This window comes from Phyllobates terribilis, unplaced genomic scaffold (genome assembly GCF_046119375.1).
Source record: "Phyllobates terribilis strain yellow unplaced genomic scaffold, ASM4611937v1 Scaffold_24__1_contigs__length_18792416, whole genome shotgun sequence".
Taxonomy (NCBI): Eukaryota; Metazoa; Chordata; class Amphibia; order Anura; family Dendrobatidae; genus Phyllobates; species Phyllobates terribilis.
Window position 1 is genome coordinate 3,124,851 of NW_027362784.1, and position 19,853 is coordinate 3,144,703.

General features: G+C 43.0%; 1 protein-coding gene and 1 long non-coding RNA gene across 4 annotated transcripts in view; one reads left to right on the forward strand and one right to left on the reverse strand.

The window, feature by feature from the left end:
• Window positions 1–235: 235 nt before the first annotated feature.
• LOC141176297 (uncharacterized) lies at window positions 236–18,858 on the reverse strand. The gene is made up of 3 exons (XR_012253134.1): window positions 18,702–18,858; window positions 10,817–11,217; window positions 236–1,743 (listed from the first exon to the last, which is right to left on the reverse strand). It is a non-coding gene; the product is annotated as an uncharacterized lncRNA (long non-coding RNA).
• TAF5L (TATA-box binding protein associated factor 5 like) overlaps window positions 18,627–19,853 on the forward strand; it is a 233,729-nt gene continuing 232,502 nt past the window's right edge. For all 3 annotated transcript variants that reach the window (XM_073660234.1, XM_073660233.1, XM_073660235.1), the window contains exon 1: window positions 18,627–18,964. In XM_073660234.1, the coding sequence (XP_073516335.1) occupies window positions 18,947–18,964 (18 nt within the window). In that variant the 5' untranslated portion in view covers window positions 18,627–18,946. The remainder of the gene's footprint in view (window positions 18,965–19,853) is intronic.

The following is a 19,853-nucleotide window of genomic DNA, read 5'->3' on the forward strand; positions in this document are numbered from 1 at the left end:
GTCTTTGCCTGCAGGTGATACCAGGGCTCTCCACGAGTAGTCATTATTGCCAAATAAAAGATAGGACAGAAAAACAAGACAAGGGAGGGGCTGCAACTGCTACACAGACAAAATGATTGACCACTAGGATCATGCACATATTTGATTAAATCAACCAGGACACAATAACACTGTTCAACGTCAATTAGAGAACAAGTCAAAAAGAAAAAAAAAAAGACGTGTACCGAACAATATCTAAAAATATTATAAATTTTATTAATGTATTATAATGTATAATGTATAATATTAAAAGAACATACACAATTTTAATGGCGGCAAATATTAGTAATGAGCCAAAAAAGGCATCACAAATAGATATCCACATGAGCAGGAAATATATCATAAAGGGAACAGACAATAGGATTTGTATTAAAAAATGCCCACTCACAAAATAAATAATCAATTCATACGTCTGGATCACCAATAGGTGTTTAAAGTGCACAGTGCATTTGTATAATATCAGAAGGACATCCAACACCTAAATGCATATAAGTAAGCTATCACTGCTCACATGTATAAATCTGTCTAAGGTGCCGCCGCCCCTACGCGTGTTTCGACGCTGTGCCTTCTTCCGGGGGTGTGATATCATTAAAAGCGGTATTCCTTAAGTATTGTGTACTGCCCAATAGTGAGACCCCATACGAAAACCATTCCACAAATTCTCTCCAACACCCCCAGTGATAGGTGCGGTGCACGTGCACCTAAATCCCAATGTGCACGTCCAGGTGTGTCCAGCCTAAGAACGATACACCCACTAGATCACATGGGCGAAAACCCACCCCTTAGGTCACATGAGCGGGAATCCAGCAATGTTATAGTACCGTCCACCAGAAAGCACCATCATCGGTGCCATGGACATGCGCAATAGTGCAGCAACCACCCACGCACCACGCGTGTCCATGGAAACACAAGAAAACAGAAAAAGTGCATCAATGTAAAATACAGGATACGTTAAGGAGATCTCACAGGTAAGATAATTAGTACATATTACAACAAAAATTGAACACATTTATCCTAAATAAATGGAAATTCCCTGACAAAAACAGAACTCATCAGTGGGATGAGCATAAATAACCAAACACATTGTGCAAAATAATATAAAAGCAATCATACACAATGAGGATCCTTGGTACATAAAAAGAGAAGAAAGAATGGATCCAATACAGAATATCAATACTCTAATCAAAAGGACAACAATTAAAAACATAGTTTATGAGGAAGTGCACCGGTAAAGGGGTACTCAGTAATATAATATTTGGAAAGAAACCCCCCCAAAAAAAACAAATCCACATATATTCTAATAACCCCCTCTCAGGGTATAAAACTAATATAAATACTCCCATCCATAAAAGCATGGTACCTTTGCCCGAACGGAGGGAAGTGTGAAGTTATGAATAGTTAAACCCAATAGTCAATATGAGTGGATTGGAACCCTGTACCGGTACATTATTCCACAAATAACTATCACTATCCATTAGACATAGAGACCCCAAAACCACACAATTTTGAAAACTCTACATTTCCATATAATAGAAAGATTTCTTCATTGCTCATTTCCTTGATGTCCTTGAAATATAATGCATCATTGACCGACTCCTTTCTTTCCAAATAATCCCCATCACCCACAGATAGCAAAAAGGTAATCCACACATTCTTCAATAGAGGCCAAAGAGAACTACGGCATCAAGAGCATATACACATATACTAAAGGAAAAAATAAACAATATTAAACAACTACAAAACAAAATATAAAAAATCAAAACAGATAAAACCACATATAATTATATATAATTAAAATACCGAAATCAAAGGCCAGTGCATAAGGGGGGAGGCGATCAGAGAAATGGTGAGTAACTCAATGATTCATTAAGGCCCTCAGGATGTAGCGTCTGTAATAGCCAAATCCATCTGGGCTCCTTCTGTGCAAGTATACAACCAATGCTACCTCCGCGCAAAGTTGTATATATATGGTCAATTCCCTTGGGCCGAAAACCTGATGGGTCACATGCATGATACTGCTTAAAGTGTCTGGGGATTATTTTTAATGACTCCAAGTTCTCTTCTGTGGCAGCCACCACAATATCTCGCACGTGTTCTCTTACTCTAATCTTGAGCATCCTGGTTGTAAGTCCTATATAGATCAAGGAGCATGGACACGTGGCATGATAAATAACGTTGCGTGTCGTGCAAGTGATAGAGTGCAAAATTTTAAATTCCTTACCACTAGATGACCGAAAGTTTTTTGTATTTTCAATATTTGGGCAAGAAATGCATGAACCACATGAGGTGCAGCCCCAAGTTTTCCTTTTATCAAATGGGCTAATTCCACTGATTTTGGTTTGGTTATTGGGTGTAAGATAACTCCTAACTAATTGGTCCTGAAGGTTGGGGGACCTATGTGCAGTAACCGAAGGTAAGTATTGCCTGAGCGTCTAATCAGCTAACAAAACAGGCCAGTATTTCTTCAACACTTCATACATCCTATGCCATTGTGAATGGTATTGTGTCACCATCCTGACACAATTCTCACACTTTTGGTGCCTACGGGAGTACATTAGTAATTGACGATTGGTGTTTCTCGCTCGGTTATATGCATATTTAATACAGTTATATGAAAAAGTTTGGGCACCCCTATTAATCTTAAGCTTAATGTTTTATAAAAATTGGTGTTTTTGCAACAGCTATTTCAGTTTGATATATGTAATAACTGTTGGACACAGTAATGTTTCTGCCTTGAAATGAGGTTTATTGTACTAACAGAAAATGTGCAATCTGCATTCAAACAAAATTTGACAGGTGCATAAGTATGGGCGCCCTTATCATTTTCTTGTTTTAAATACTCCTACCTACTTTTTACTGACTTACTAAAGCACTTTTTTTTGGTTTTGTAACCTCATAGAGCTTTAAACTTCATAGCCAGGTGTATGCAATCATGAGAAAAGCTACTTAAAGTGGCCACTTGCAAGTTGTTCTCCTGTTTGAATCTCCTCTGAAGAGTGGCATCATGGGCTCCTCAAAACAACTGTCAAATGATCTGAAAACAAAGATTATTCAACATAGTTGTTCAGGGGAAGGATACAAAAAGCTGTCTCAGAGATTTAACCTGTCAGTTTCCACTGTGAGGAACATAGTAAGGAAATGGAAGAACACAGGGACAGTTCTTGTTAAGGCCAGAAGTGGCAGGCCAAGAAAAACATCAGAAAGGCAGAGAAGAAGAATGGTGAGATCAGTCAAGGACAATCCTCAGACCACCTCCAGAGAGCTGCAGCATCAACTTGCTGCAGATGGTGTCACTGTGCATCGGTCAACTATACAACGCACTTTGCACAAGGAGAAGCTGTATGGGAGAGTGATGCAAAAGAAGCCGTTTCTGCAAGCATGCCACAAACAGAGTCAGCTGAGGTATGCAAAAGCACATTTGGAGAAGCCAATTTCTTTTTGGAACAAGGTCCTGTGGACTGATGAAACCAAGATTGAGTTGTTTGGTCATACAAAAAGGCGTTATGCATATAGGCAAAAAAAACACAGCATTCCAAGAAAAACACTTGCTACCCACAGTAAAATTTGGTGGAGGTTCCATCATGCTTTGGGGCTGTGTGGCCAATGCCGGCACCGGGAATCTTGTTAAATTTGAGGGACGCATGGATTCCACTCAGTATCAGCAGATTCTTGATAATAATGTTCAAGAATCAGTGATAAAGTTGAAGTTACGCAGGGGATGGATCTTTCAGCAAGACAATGATCCAAAACACCGCTCCAAATCTACTCAGGCATTCATGCAGAGGAACAATTACAATGTTCTGGAATGGCCATCCCAGTCCCCAGACCTGAATATCATTGAACATTTGTGGGATCATTTGAAGAGGTCTGTCCATGCTCGGCGACCATCAAACTTAACTGAAGTGAAATTGTTTTGTAAAGAGGAATGGTCAAAAATACCTTCATCCAGGATCCAGGAACTCATTAAAAGCTACAGGAAGCGACTAGAGGCTGTTATTTTTGCAAAAGGAGGATCTACTAAATATTAATGTCACTTTTCTGGTGAGGTGCCCATACTTATGCACCTGTCAAATTTTGTTTGAATGCAGATTGCACATTTTCTGTTAGTACAATAAACCTCATTTCAAGGCAGAAACATTACTGTGTCCAACAGTTATTACATATATCAAACTGAAATAGCTGTTGCAAAAACACCAATTTTTATAAAACATTAAGCTTAAGATTAATAGGGGTGCCCAAACTTTTTCATATAACTGTACTTCTTTTAGTATACCCACGGTCTACAAATCTATGTTTCATTTCCTCTGCTCTCATTTCAAAGTCACTATCTGTAGAACAGATACGTCTGATACGAAGGAATTGGCTCACCGGCACAGCTTTATTTGTATGTCCGGGATGTGATGAGGATGCATATATTATGGCGTTAACTGCTGTTTCCTTTCGAAAGATGTCGGACTGGAGGTAGCCAGATTCATCCCTCTTAATGAGAACATCCAAAAACTATTTTCTCATAATCAAATTTGTAAGTTAATTTGATATTCAATTCATTAGAGTTTAGTTTCTGAAAGAAACCATGCAGTTCCTCTGAAGTGCCCCGCCAGATCAGAAAAATGTCATCTATGTACCGGGCCCAAAAAATGACCCGGTCCATTGATGAACACTGATCCGGCGGGAAAAGGTCCCTCTCCCACAGCCCCAGGAACAGGTTAGCATAGGAGGGAGTGCACGCCGCCCCCATGGCTGTTCCCTGGAGCTGTATTAAAAAGGACCCATTAAAACAAAAACATTTTTTTGTAAGAATAAATTTCAATAATTGAAGGATGAAACCTCTTTCATCCACTCGAAAGAAAGCAGCGAACCGCTCTTAGTCCATCATCATGACGTATAATGGTGTAAAGAGACTCCACATCACATGTGACAAGGAGCATGTCCTCGTCAATGTGTGTGGAGTCGATTTTCCGGAGAAAGTTGGATGTGTCACGCAGAAAGGATGGAATAGTTTCAGCTAATGGCTTAAGGAAGGCATCTACATACTTGCTAATATTCTCTGTTAGTCCACCGATCCCTGCAATAATTGGTCTCCCCAGGGGTGTTTTCATGTTTTTGTGGACCTTAGGTAGTAGATACAGGGTCAGGACTGATGGTTCTTTAATCAACAATATTTCATGTACTGTTTTAGTAATGATACCTTTTTCAATCCCAGTTGACAAAATTTTGTTAAGCTGTGCTCGATAGGAGGATAGGAGGTTGAACGTCAACTTCTTATAACATTGTTGGTCCTTAAGCATCTTGTAGGCCTTGTTCTCGTACATTGATCGAAGCCATACCACAATGTTCCCACCCTCGTCAGCAGGCTTAAATATCACATAATCTAGAGACTTCAAATGCTTTAAACATGCATGTTCTGGTCCAGAAAGATTATCACCATATATGGTGGTAGGTATGTGCTCCAGATCTTTAGATACTAGCTGAATAAAATGTTAGAACCCTCCTGTTTGTTTTTTCCATCTTGTGTTTTGCAATCATGTGACCATCTGCCTTTATATTCCAGCTCCGCCCTTTTGGCTGTGCTGGACTTCAGTGTTTGACTGTTTCTCTAGCCAGGTGCTTCGGTGCCTTTCTCTGTCAGTTCTCTTGGTCCTTCTGGGACCTTTAGTACCTTTTTGTCAGTTTGTCTTTTGGTGTTCTGCAACAACTTCTCTGTTTAGGAGGTGTCCCATTTTTTGTCCCAGTCCTTAGTTCTTTTAGGGATCCCTCCCCTAATGCTATAGGTTTTCGTTCAGACTAGCCGAGGACTAAGGCGGGTCTGTTCGCTAGGATCAGGCAGCCCGCTACATTGTAGGGATTCAGCTTAGTCTTACTGTAGGGACAGCTTTCCCCTATCTTTCCTTAGTTCATGTTGCAGATCATAACAGTAAGTCCAGCCCAAAAAACTAAAAGGAAAGAAATCCGGGGATCAGTATAGTTTCCGTCCAGGATTGGGCTCAACAATTGCAGGAACTGTCTCTGGAGGTGGCCGAGCTACAGCAACAAGTGAGAAGCTGTTCTGGAGCGCATTTTGTGGAACTGAAGGTAGGACTGCCTGATGTTTTTTATGGTAAACAGCAAGATTTTTTTCCTTAAAAAATGCTTGTTTGTTATATTTTGATTTGAGACCAAGGTCCTCTGGGGATGCATCATAGCGCATTGGTTTTATTATGTCACTTTTGTGCAAGGAACCACAGGGGTGGGCCTTTTCTCTCCAACCTAATGATCCGTGTTTAAGGTCTGTTGAAGAATTTTTTGTTGCTATGGGGCTATTATATGATGATCCTGATAGAATCTCATCTGCTGAAGCAGAACTCAGGCGTTTGAATCAAGGGTCACGTGATGTTGAAAATTATTGCACACACTTCAGGAGATGGGCCTCAGAAGTTAAATGGAATGATCCGGCGCTGAAATGTTTATTTCTTGCTGGTCTGAGTGAAAGGGTTAAGGATTTGCTAATTGCATTCCCTGCACCTGAGACTCTGCAGGATGCCATGCAATTAGCTGTTCGTGTGGACAGGAGACTGAGGTCCAGGATCAATGAGGTAAAAACTCCTGTAACGTCAGGCCTTAGTCCCCAGAAAATCTGCTCTGACGGCAGAGAACTGATGGAGGTTGGGGCAAAGTCGCTCCCCTCTCAGGAAAGAGACCGGAGGTTCGCCGAGGGATTGTGTCTTTATTGTGGTAAAGCTGACCATTTGATTAAGAATTGTGAGCTTCGTTTAAGTAAAGAAAAAAAAAAGGTCAGTTACGCCCGTATAGCTCGTTTACGCTCTGCAGGAGTATTTCTTTCAGGAAGTACTACTTTGCAGGAAAATTTGATTGAATTTCAGATATTTGTGGATTGTGGTTCAACACTTAATGTGATTGATAAAGGGTTTTTGGAAAACCTTAAATTATCATCACCTATATCTGTGATTGCAATTGATAACACTCCCTTGAAATGTATTACTCACAAGGTTGCTGCATTTCCCCTCACTATTAATGGAGTTCACCAATAAATTTTGGACTTGGTTGTATTAGATAATTTACCCTCTCCAGTCGTTTTAGGTTTGCCTTGGTTAAAACTGCATAATCCTTTACTGGACTGGTCTACTAATGTGATTAAGTCTTGGAGTCTGAAGTGCTATGATAAATGTTGTAATGGTCACATTGCGGTTGTGGAAAAGGGGGAATTACCTGTACCTATTCAGGATTTTTGGAGGGTCTTTTTAGAGGAGGAGTCGCAAGTTTTACCTCCTCATAGGGATTATGATTGCGCCATCCTGGAGCTACTCTTCCCAAGAGTCGCTTGTTTAATCTGACTATTCCTGAAAGAAAGGCCTTGGAGGAGTACATACAGACTAGCCTGGCTGCTGGTCACATTAGACCTTCTAAGTCGCCTGTGGCAGTTGGATTTTTTGTTAAAAAAAAGGACGGGGGTTTACGTCCATGTCTGGATTTTCGTGAAATTAATAAGATTACCGTATGCAATTCCTACCCATTGCCATTAATTCCTGACTTGTTTAACCAGTTGGTGGGGACCAAGTGGTTCTCTAAAATTGATCTCCGGGGGGCATACAATTTGTTACGTGTGGAGAGTGATGAATGGAAAACTGCTTTTAACACTCCGATAGGTCATTTTGAGAATCTGGTGATGCCTTTTGGTCTTACCAATGCACCTGCATTTTTTCAGAACCTTATTAATGACATCCTGAGACCTTTGATTGGGAAAGAATGTGGTTGTGTATTTGGATGACATTTTGATTTATTCACCCGATTTAGAGTCCCATTGGTAGAGTGTACGTGAAGTTTTGCAGTTATTGAGTGATAATTCACTCTTTGCTAAGCTGGAGAAATGTGAGTTTGCTGTGCAGAAAATTAGTTTTTTGGGCTACATTGTTTCCAGCGAGGCTTTGAGATGGACCCGGTGAAGGTTCTGGCTGTACAGGAATGGCCTAGGCCTATTGGTTTGAAATCTATACAGAGATTTTGGGGTTTTGCCAATTATTACAGGAAATTCATTAAGAATTTTTCTATATTTGTTAAGCCTCTGACTGATCTCACCAGGAAAGGTGCGAATACGGTCCGGTGGACTACTGAGGCCATTGAAGCGTTTGAGTTTCTCAAAGAGAGGTTCAGTTCTGCCCCTATCCGTATGCAGCCTGATGAGACCAAGCCTTTTTTGGTCGAGGTCGATGCTTCATCGGTGGGGTTTAGAGCAGTTTTGTCTCAGGAGAACAAGGATAGAGTACATCCTTGTGCTTTTTTTTCAAATTTTTTTTCGGAAACCGAACTGAATTATTATGTTAGAGATCGGGAGTTGCTGGCTATTTAACTCGCGTTTGAATATTGGCGTCATTTTTTGGAAGGCGCTAGATTTCTTATTCAGGTTTTCACAGATCATAAGAATTTGATCTATCTGGATGCTGCCAAGCGCTTGAATGCCCGTCAAGCTACGTAGGCACTTTTTTTTTCTCGGTTTCATTTTTCTGTTACCCATATCTCTGGTACTAAGAATGTTTAAGCCGATGCTTTATCTCGCAGTTTCTCTCCTGCGGTCGGTGCCGAGGAGGAGGAGAGCATTTTACAGAAAGGAGTTGTGGTGGCAGCATTGGATTCCGTTTTGGAGGATGGGATTCTGAAACCACAGGAGAATGCCCCATCTAACACTCCCCACAGGAGGTTGTTTGTGCCTAGAACCTTTAGGAGAGATTGGTTTGTGGAGTGTCATGAGTCTCGGTTGGCAGGTCATCCAGGAATTTCAGAGACTAAGAGACTTATCAGTCGCAGTTTTTGGTGGCCTGGATGGCAGAAGGAAGTCATCAAGTGGGTGCGTCAGTGTACTGTGTGTGCTAGGTCAAAGGCTTCACATACCCCTGCTGCGGGGTTGCTTTGCCCTCTGCAGGTTCCTAGTGCACCTTGGACGCATCTCACAATGGATTTTATTACTGATCTTCCGGTGTCCGAGGGTTTTACTGTCATCTGGGTGGTCGTGGACTGTTTTAGTAAGATGTGTCTTTTGGTTCCATTCATTAAGTTGCCCTGCGCCAAGACACTCGCTAAGGCGTTTGTTAAGGAGATTGTCAAGCTCCATGGCGTTCCCACGGATATTGTTTCTGATAGAGGACCTCAGTTTGTGGCTCGCTTTTGGCGTGCTTTTTGTGACAGGTTGGGAGTCCATTTGTCATTTTCATCTGGGTATCATCCTGAGTCTAATGGACAGACTGAAAGAAAGAACCAGGATGTTGAACAGTTTTTGCGTTGTTTTGTGGTGGACAATCAAGAGGTGTGGTCTGAGTTTCTGCCTCTCACAGAATTTGCTCTTAACAATCATACATCCTCCTCTGCTGGGTGTTCTCCTTTTTTTTGTTGTACTGGGAGACATCCGTCTTTTGGTTCGTTCTCCAAATTGGGGTCGGCGGTGCCGGAGGAGTAAAATTTTTACGGTGATTTGGAGAGAGTTTGGACTAATGTACGTTGCAACCTTCAAGAGGCTAATAAGAAGTCCAAGAAATATTTTGACAGGAAATGTAAGGAGGTTTTGTTTACTGTGGGTGACATGGTTTGGTTGTCCTCAAAGAACCTGCAGTTGAGGATTCCCTCTAAAAAACTGGGTCCTGAGTTTGTGGGGCCATTTAAAGTGCTTCAGGTTGTTAACCTGTCTGCTGTTAGGTTGGATGTCCCTATTTCCTGGAAGATTAATCCTGTGTTTCATGTTTCCTTGTTGAAAAAGGCTGATGTATCTGATAGGGATGCCACTGTCACAGTTTCTCCTGTGGTGGAAGACGGTGATTATGAAATTTCTCGTATCATGAATTCTAGATGGCATAGAGGGAGATTGCAGTATCTCGTCTCATGGAAGGGTTTCGGTCCCAAGGATAACTCCTGGGTTAGGGCGGATGATGTCTCTGCCCTTAGGTTTTTCAGAGCTTTCCACAGGAGGTTTCAGAATAGGCCTGGACCTGGAGGATCCGGAGGAGCCTCATAAAAGAGGGGGTACTGTTAGAACCCTCCTGTTTGTTTTTTCCATCTTGTGTTTTGCGGTCATGTGACCATCTGCCTTTATATTCCAGCTCCGCCCTTTTGGCTGTGCTGGACTTCAGTGTTTGACTGTTTCTCTAGCCAGGTGCTTCGGTGCCTTTCTCTGTCAGTTCTCTTGGTCCTTCTGGGACCTTTAGTATCTTTTTGTCAGTTTGTCTTTTGGTGTTCTGCAACAACTTCTCTGTTTAGGAGGTGTCCCATTTTTTATCCCAGTACTTAGTTCTTTTAGGGACCCCTCCCCTAATGCTATAGGTCTTCGTTTAGACTAGCCGAGGACTAAGGCGCGTCTGTTCGCTAGGATTAGGCAGCCCGCTACATCGTAGGAATTCAGCTTAGTCGTAATGTGTGGACAGCTTTCCCCTATTTTTCCTTAGATCATGTTGCAGATCATAACAATAAAGATGTCAACATTAGGGCATGCTGACAAGGGTGGGAACTTCTTGGACTTCGGGAGGATCGATGCTGGAATCTTACATAATAATGTTTGGTTGTGTTCCACTGCCAATTCCTCCAGGATGCTCAATGCCTGTTGCTCTTCAACCATAGGAAAATTTTTCTGAACATCTGCATTATGGAACCATTTCTTAAAAATCAAGCTCCGAGTGAAGATATGCAGATCTGTTAAGACTATGAATTGATCAAATTTCATGCTGGGTGAAAAGGTCAGACCCTTAGATAATAAATTCATTTCAGTTTGGGAGAATACAGGATTAGATAGGTTAATTACCTTCGGAGTTTTGTAGCCATCATTCTATGATCGTGTATTGTTGACTCATTTCTGATCCCAGTTACGTTTAACATTCTTCCCATATCTCATTTTAACTGAATATCCAGAGGAATGGGAAACATCAGATGGTTCTCCCATCGATGAAGACGATGAGATAGATGATGATCTTTGAACACGCTTCTGTGTTTGAAAACGTTTCCATCTATACACTTGACCCAGCTGGTAATCCATATTATCTTGACAGAGTTTTTTTTGCATGTATCTCTTTAATTTGTGTTTCCCATTCACCAGAACATTTTTCCATAGCCAAATTCAGATCTGCTACCCCTTCATTGGGTTCAAGAGAATGCCAAGAGTGTGCAAAGCAGTCATCAAAGCAAAAGGTGGCTACTTTGAAGAACCTAGAATATAAGACATATTTTCAGTTGTTTCACACTTTTTTGTTAAGTATATAATTCCACATATGTTAATTCATAGTTTTGATGCCTTCAGTGTGAATGTACAATTTTCATAGTCATGAAAATACAGAAAAATCTTAAAATGAGAAGGTGTGTCCAAACTTTTGGTCTGTACTGTATATGTATATATATATATATATATACAGTCATATGAAAAAGTTTGGGCACCCCTATTAATCTTAAGCTTAAGTTTTATAAAAATTGGTGTTTTTGCAACAGCTATTTCAGTTTGATATATGTAATAACTGTTGGACACAGTAATGTTTCTGCCTTGAAATGAGGTTTATTGTACTAACAGAAAATGTGCAATCTGCATTCAAACAAAATTTGACAGGTGCATAAGTATGGGCACCCTTATCATTTTCTTGGTTTAAATACTCCTACCTACTTTTTACTGACTTACTAAAGAACTTTTTTTGGTTTTGTAACCTCATTGAGCTTTGAACTTCATAGCCAGGTGTATGCAATCATGAGAAAAGCTACTTAAAGTGGCCACTTGCAAGTTGTTCTCCTGTTTGAATCTCCTCTGAAGAGTGGCATCATGGCCTCCTCAAAACAACTGTCAAATGATCTGAAAACAAAGATTATTGAACATAGTTGTTCAGGGGAAGGATACAAAAAGCTGTCTCAGAGATTTAACCTGTCAGTTTCCACTGTGAGGAACATAGTAAGGAAATGGAAGAACACAGGGACAGTTCTTGTTAAGGCCAATAGTGGCAGGCCAAGAAAAACATCAGAAAGGCAGAGAAGAAGAATGGTGAGATCAGTCAAGGACAATCCTCAGACCACCTCCAGAGAGCTGCAGCATCAACTTGCTGCAGATGGTGTCACTGTGCATCAGTCAACAATACAACGCACTTTGCACAAGGAGAAGCTGTATGGGAGAGTGATGCGAAAGAAGCCGTTTCTGCAAGCACGCCACAAACAGAGTCGGCTGAGGTATACAAAAGCACATTTGGAGAAGCCAATTTCTTTTTGGAAGAAGGTCCTGTGGACTGATGAAACCAAGATTGAGTTGTTTTGTCATATAAATAGGCGTTATGCATGGCAGCAAAAAAACACAGCATTTCAAGAAAAACACTTGCTACCCACAGTAAAATTTGGTGGAGGTTCCATCATGCTTTGGGGCTGTGTGGCCAATGCCGGCACTGGGAATCTTGTTAAAGTTGAGGGACGCATGGATTCCACTCAGTATCAGCAGATTCTTGACAAAAATGTTCAAGTATCAGTGATAAAGTTGAAGTTACGCAGGGGATGGATCTTTCAGCAAGACAATGATCCAAAACACAGCTCCAAATCTACTCAGGCATTCATGCAGAGGAACAATTACAATGTTCTGGAATGGCCATCCCAGTCCCCAGACCTGAATATCATTGAACATCTGTGGGATCATTTGAAGAGAGCTGTCCATGCTCGGCGACCATCAAACTTAACTGAACTGGAATTGTTTTGTAAAGAGGAATGGTCAAAAATACCTTTATCCAGGATCCAGGAACTCATTAAAAGCTACAGGAAGCGACTAGAGGCTGTTATTTTTGCAAAAGGAGAATCTACTAAATATTAATGTCACTTTTCTGGTGAGGTGCCCATACTTATGCACCTGTCAAATTTTGTTTGAATGCAGATTGCACATTTTCTGTTAGTACAATAAACCTCATTTCAAGGTAGAAACATTACTGTGTCCAACAGTTATTACATATATCAAACTGAATTAGCTGTTGCAAAAACACCAATTTTTATAAAACATTAAGCTTAAGATTAATAGGGGTGCCCAAACTTTTTCATATGACTGTATACTACCAGCAGTGTTGTCCAGTGACCCTGGACATTCCTGTATATTTATTACCAGCAGACCTTCCTGTATACATTGATGTCACTTCTTTGATGTACATTATGGTGACTGTGGGGGGCGCTCTTTAACCCCTTAACAACATCTGACGTACTAATACGCGTCTGTGCCCTGGGACTTAAGAGCCAGACCCGTATTAGTACGTCATGGCGATCGCGCGCGCACACAGGCTGTGCGGGCGCGATCGCCGCCGGGAGTCAGCTGATTGTCCCAGCTGACACCCGATACTATGTGCAGGGAGCGGTCCTGCACACCTCCCAGCACATTAACCCCCGCGATGCTGCGATCGAAGTCGATCGCGGCATTGCGGGGGCAAGGGGAGGTGATCGGCGATACTCACCTCCTCTTCCGGCTTCCAGCGCAGTCTGCAAAGGCTTCCCGGGTGTTGCCATGACGATCCGATGTCGTCATGACAACATCCGGGTCACCAGACAGCAGGAAGATTGTTTGGACATGCGCAGTGCATCTCCAAACAATCTTCTCAATGTGCACCGCTGACAGCCTGCATGGCACAGGGATGGTGCTGCATTCCTGTGCCATGCAGGCGATCAGAGAAAAAAAAGTGAAAGTCCCAGAGTGGGACAAAGTAATAAAGTGTATAAACTGTCTGAACGTGAAAAAAAAAAAAATTGCAAAAATATAAAAAAAAAATAATCCACCAAAAATAAAAATATAATGTACCCATCAATAAATATTATTATAAAAAAAAAAACAACCACATATACCACATATTTGGTATCGCCGCGTCCGGAACAACCTGACCTATAAAACTGTCGCACTAGTTAACCCCTTCAGTGAACACGGTAAAAAAAAAATAAAAAAAACGAAGCAAAAAATAAATGCTTTATCACCATACCGCCAAACAAAAAGTGGAATAAAAGGCGATCAATAAGACGCATGTAAATAAAAATGGTACCGCTGAAAACGTCACCTCGTCACGCAAAAAACAAGCTAACAGACATCTCATCAGCCAAAAAATAAAAAAGTTATAGCTCTCAGAATAAAGCGATGCTAAAAAATATTTTTTTCTATAAAATTGCTTTTATTATGTAAAAGTGCAAAACATAGAAAAAACTATATAAATGTGGTACCGCTGTAAACGTACTGACCCGAAGAATAAAGCTACCTCATCAATTTTACCACACGCGGAACAGAATAAAAAAAAAAAAAAAAAACAATTCCTAAATTATTGGTTTTTGTTTATTCTGCCTCCCAAAAATCGGAATAGAAAGCGATCAAAAAATGTCACGTGCCTGAAAATGGCACCAATAACAACGTCAAGTCATCCCGCAAAAAACGAGCCATCACATGACTGTCTGCCAAAATCTGGAAAAATCATAGCTCTCAAAATATGGCGATGCAAAAACTAGATTTTACAAAAAATGCATCTTTTAGTGTGTGACAGCTGTCAGTCATAAAATCCCCAAATGATTCTGGCATTGCTGTAATCACACCGACCCGAAGAATAAAGTCGTCTAATCACTTATACCGCACAAGGAAAGGCGTCAAAAATAAACTCTTGGGTTAGGATTGGGCTAGGGTTAGGGCTGGGTTTGGGGCTAGGGTTGTGCTAGGGCTAGGGTTGTGCTGGGGCTAGGGTTGTGCTGGGGCTAGGGTTGTGCTATGGTTAGGGTTGTGCTAGGGTTAGGGTTGTGCTAGGGTTAGGGTTGGGTTTGGGGCTAGGGTTGTGCTGGGGCTAGGGTTGTGCTGGGGCTAGGGTTGTGCTGGGGCTAGGGCTGTGCTGGGGCTAGGGCTGTGCTGGGGCTAGGGCTGTGCTGGGGCTAGGGCTGTGCTGGGGCTAGGGCTGTGCTGGGGCTAGGGTTGTGCTAGGGTTAGGGCTCTGGTTGGGGTTAGGGTTGGGGTTGGGGTTAGGATTTTTTTCAAAAGTAAGAAAAAAAAGATGACGATATGGCGACTAGTGTTGAGCACAAGTGCTCGCTACTTGAGTTTGCATCGGGTGCTCTGGTATGCATTGAGTATCGTGGGTATTTGAGTGACATGCTCGAGTCTCTGCCCCATATGCTTCGCGGCCAAAAAACTTTACGGGGATTGCCTGCCATGCACGAGCGATCCCCGCATGTTTTTTTTTGGGTGTCTAATAACCGTGAAACATGCGGAGCAGGGACTCGAGCATGTCACTCGAGCACACGCTGTACATGGTGCATACCTGAGTACCCAATGCAAACTCAAGTAGCGAGCACTTGCGCTCAAGAATAATGACAACTTAATCAATATGATGACCTAATGTAAACAAATTCTGTGCCGTACCTCTGGGTTCAAAATGTTCACTATCCACCTTAATAAAATCCTTGAGGGCAGGGCCGACGTCAGCACCCGGCGCACCCGGGCAAATGCCGGGGCCCTGAGCAGGCAGAGGGGCCCACTGGCGGTCGCGCACCCCGCTGGGCTATGGGCGGAGGAGAGCGGTGTCAGCGCCCGCCCTTCTCCGCCGCTTGCTCAGGGCCCCGGCAGCCCGATACTTACCTCTCCCCGTGCCTCCGCAGATCCGCTGTCTTCCTGCTCTGCGCTCCCTGTGACGTCTCAGGTCAGAGGGCGCGGTGACGTCTTTTCACCGCGCCCTCCCCTGAGCCGTCACAGGGAGCGCTGAACGGGAAGACGCCGACAACGCTGGAGTTCGGAGCTGAGCAGCGAGCAGCTGGCAGCGGCAGCAGGTGAGGAGAAGGGAGGTGAGTATTTGATTTTTTTTTTTTAATGTATGGAGGCATGGGGCATTATATAGAGGGGGGGGGAAGCCTGCATGGGGCATTATATAGAGGGGGGGGGACAGCCTGCATGGGGCATTATATAGAGGGGGGGGACATCCTGCATGGGGCATTATAAAGAGAAGGGGGTGGCATCCTGCATGGGGCATTATAAAGGGGGGGGGGCATCCTGCATGGGGCATTATATAGAGGAGGGGGGGGGAACAGCCTGCATGGGGCATTATAAAGAGAAGGGGGGGGCATCCTGCATGGGGCATTATAAAGGGGGGGGACGACATCCTGCATGGGGCATTATAAAGGGGGGGCAGCCTGCATAGTGCATTATGTGGGGGGGAACAGCCTGCATGGAGCATTATAAGGGGGGGCAGCCTGTATGGGGCATTATGTGGGGGGTAACAGCCTGCATGGAGCATTAAAAGGGGGGGGCCTGTATGGGGCATTATGTGGGGGGTAACAGCCTGCATGGAGCATTAAAAGGGGGGGGGCCTGTATGGGGCATTATGTGGGGGGTAACAGCCTGCATGGAGCATTATAAGGGGGGGACAGCCTGTATGGGGCATTATGTGGGGGGTAACAGCCTGCAGCAGCATTATATGGGGGCCAGTATCCTGTATGGAGAGTTATAAGGGGACCGGTATCCTGTATGGAGCGTTATAAGGGGACCGGTATCCTGTATGGAGCGTTATATGGGGGCCAGTATCCTGTATGGAGTTTTATAAGGGGACCAGTATCCTGTATGGAGCATTATATGGGGGCCAGTATCCTGTATGGAGCTTTATAAGGGGACCAGTATCCTGTATGGAGCGTTATATGGGGGCCAGTATTCTGTGTGGAGCGTTATATGGGGGCCAGTATCCTGTATGAAGCGTTATATGAGGGCCAGTATTCCGTATGGAGCCTTATATGGGGGCCAGTATTCTGTGTGGAGCGATTCACCGGTTTCTGAGCTATTGTGGAATTTACAATAGATATCACTCATGTAATGTAAGAAGTGAAATCTTTGCATTATACTATATATATATATATATATATATATATATATATATATATATTTCTCCGCTGTATCTCTGCATCATGAATCGTGGTATGTGTTAAAGGGGCCCACTGAGACTCTTTCGCCCGGGGCCCAGAAAAACCTGGAGCCGGCCCTGCTTGAGGGGTATAGTTTCCAAAATGGGGACACTTGTGGGGGAGCTCCACTGTTTAGGCACATCACGGGCTCTCCAAACGCGACATGGTGTCCACTAACAAATTGAATGGAAAATCGGCTCAAATTGTTAGCGGATGCCATGTTGCGTTTGGAGAGCCCCTGTGTGCCCAAACATTGGAGCTCCCCCACAAGTGACCCCATTTTGGAAACTAGACCCCCAAGGCACCTATCTAGATGCATAGTGAGCACTTGGAACCCCCAGGTGCTTCACAAATTGATTCGTAAAAATGAAAAAGTGAAAAAAAAAAACACTTTTTCATTTTTATGAATCAATTTGTGAAGCACCTGGGGTTCAAAGTGCTCACTATGAATCTAGATAGGTGCCCTGGGGGGTCTAGTTTCCAAAATGGGGTCACTTGTGGGGGAGCTCCAAAGTTTGGGCACACAGAGGCTCTCTAAACACAACATGGCGTCCGCTAATTATTCAAGCAAATTTTACAATCAAAAAGTCAAATGGCGCTCCTTCCCTTCCGAGCCCTGCCATGCGCCCAAACAGTGTTTTTTCCCCACATATTGGGTATCTACGTGCCTAGGGGAAATTACACAACAAATTTTGGGGTCCATTTTTTCCTGTTAACCCTAAGAAAATAAAAAAAATTGGGTCTAAAGTAACATTTTTGTGAAAAAAGTTAAATGTTCATTTTTTTCTTCCACATTCCAAAAATTCCTGTGAAGCACCTGAAGGGTTAATAAAGTTCTTGAATGTGGTTTTGAGCACCTTGAGGGGTGCAGTTTTTAGAATGGTGTCACTTTTGGGTATTTTCTGTCATAAAGACCCCTCAAAGTGACTTCAAATGTGATGTGGTCCCTAAAAAAATGGTTTTGTAAATTTTGTTGGAAAAATGAGAAATCGCTGGTCAACTTTTAACCCTTATAGCTTCCTAAAAAAAAAAACTTTGGTTCCAAAATTGTGCTGATGTAAAGTAGACATGTGGGAAATGTTATTTATTAACTATTTTGTGTGACATATCGCTCTGATTTAAGGGCATGAAAATTCAAAGTTTGAAAATTGCAAAATTTTCACCAAATTTCCGTTTTTTTTCACAAATAAACGCAAGTGATATCGAAGAAATTTTACCACAATCATGAAGTACAATATGTCACGAAAAAACATTCTCAGAATCAGGGGGATCCGTTGAAGCGTTCCAGAGTAATTACTTCATAAAGTGACACTGGTCAGAATTGTAAAAATTGGCCCGGTCATTAACGTGCAAACTGCCATTGGGGGTAAAGGGGTTAACATCCCTCCCCGAGAACTTCCGCCCACCCTTCACAATGTCAGTGCTGCAGACAGGAAAACTCACCTAATGGCAAAACTGAATAATTAGCAGAGTGTATTTTTTTATATTAGAAAAAGTGACACTAAAAATGCTAGTTTCATTAATCTGGAAAAAAAATATTTTGCCCAAATACATTAAGCATAAGAGTGTAAAAATACATAAACTTTATAAGACTATGTCAAATAAATCCTGATTGATCTGTGATGTTTGCTCCATTATAAACATGAGCAATTCCATAAAAAAACACTAAATTGAGACTAGACAGCAGAGTGTATGAGGATCCTGGAATCAGCGCCATCTAGTGGAACTGTCTACATCGGTGGGGATGTGTTAAGGGCCTCACTCCAGGAACTCCGATCTCTCACCTCAGCAGTGAAGAGTCTACAGTGCAGATGTTAAAATGAGGAGCACAATGAATCCCCTCCAATCTAGACGTAACCTTGGTGTTGTGCTAGGTCTGTACCGGATGGAGGCGGTCCCGCCCTGTGACATCTTCCCCTTACTGGAGCGACTCCATTCTAGACAGAGCCCCTCGTGTAGGTCGGAAGCTGGTGATTGGACTTCCTGTAGGCGCCAAAGTACCATCGATTGATCGCGGTGACGGCAGTGAATGTTTCTGCGATGTGCGGTAAGAACACGTACTGCTTTTCATGAAAGTGCTGCGGCGACGAGCGGCCTGGGCGTATGCGCTGCCATTCCGCTCCGTCCCTCACCTCCTCAGCCACCTCAGGAGATATGCCGGCATGTTCTAAAGGGCAGCCAGCTGGTTGTTACTACTCCCTGCTCAGGTAAAGTGCTGCCTCATTCCCTAGCTCTGAGCTCTAGCTCATTTCAGGACATGCTCAGGTAAAGTGCTGCCTCATTCCCTAGCTCTGAGCTCTAGCTCATTTCAGGCGATGCTCAGGTAAAGTGCTGCCTCATTCCCTAGCTCTGAGCTCTACCTCATTTCAGGAGATGCTCAGGTAAAGTGCTGCCTCATTCCCTAGCTCTGAGCTCTACCTCATTTCAGGACATGCTCAGGTAAAGTGCTGCCTCATTCCCTAGCTCTGAGCTCTAGCTCATTTCAGGACATGCTCAGGTAAAGTGCTGCCTCATTCCCTAGCTCTGAGCTCTAGCTCATTTCAGGAGATGCTCAGGTAAAGTGCTGCCTCATTCCCTAGCTCTGAGATCTAGCTCATTTCAGGACATGCTCAGGTAAAGTGCTGCCTCATTCCCTAGCTCTGAGCTCTAGCTCATTTCAGGCGATGCTCAGGTAAAGTGCTGCCTCATTCCCTAGCTCTGAGCTCTAGCTCATTTCAGGAGATGCTCAGGTAAAGTGCTGCCTCATTCCCTAGCTCTGAGCTCTACCTCATTTCAGGCGATGCTCAGGTAAAGTGCTGCCTCATTCCCTAGCTCTGAGCTCTAGCTCATTTCAGGACATGCTCAGGTAAAGTGCTGCCTCATTCCCTAGCTCTGAGCTCTAGCTCATTTCAGGAGATGCTCAGGTAAAGTGCTGCCTCATTCCCTAGCTCTGAGAT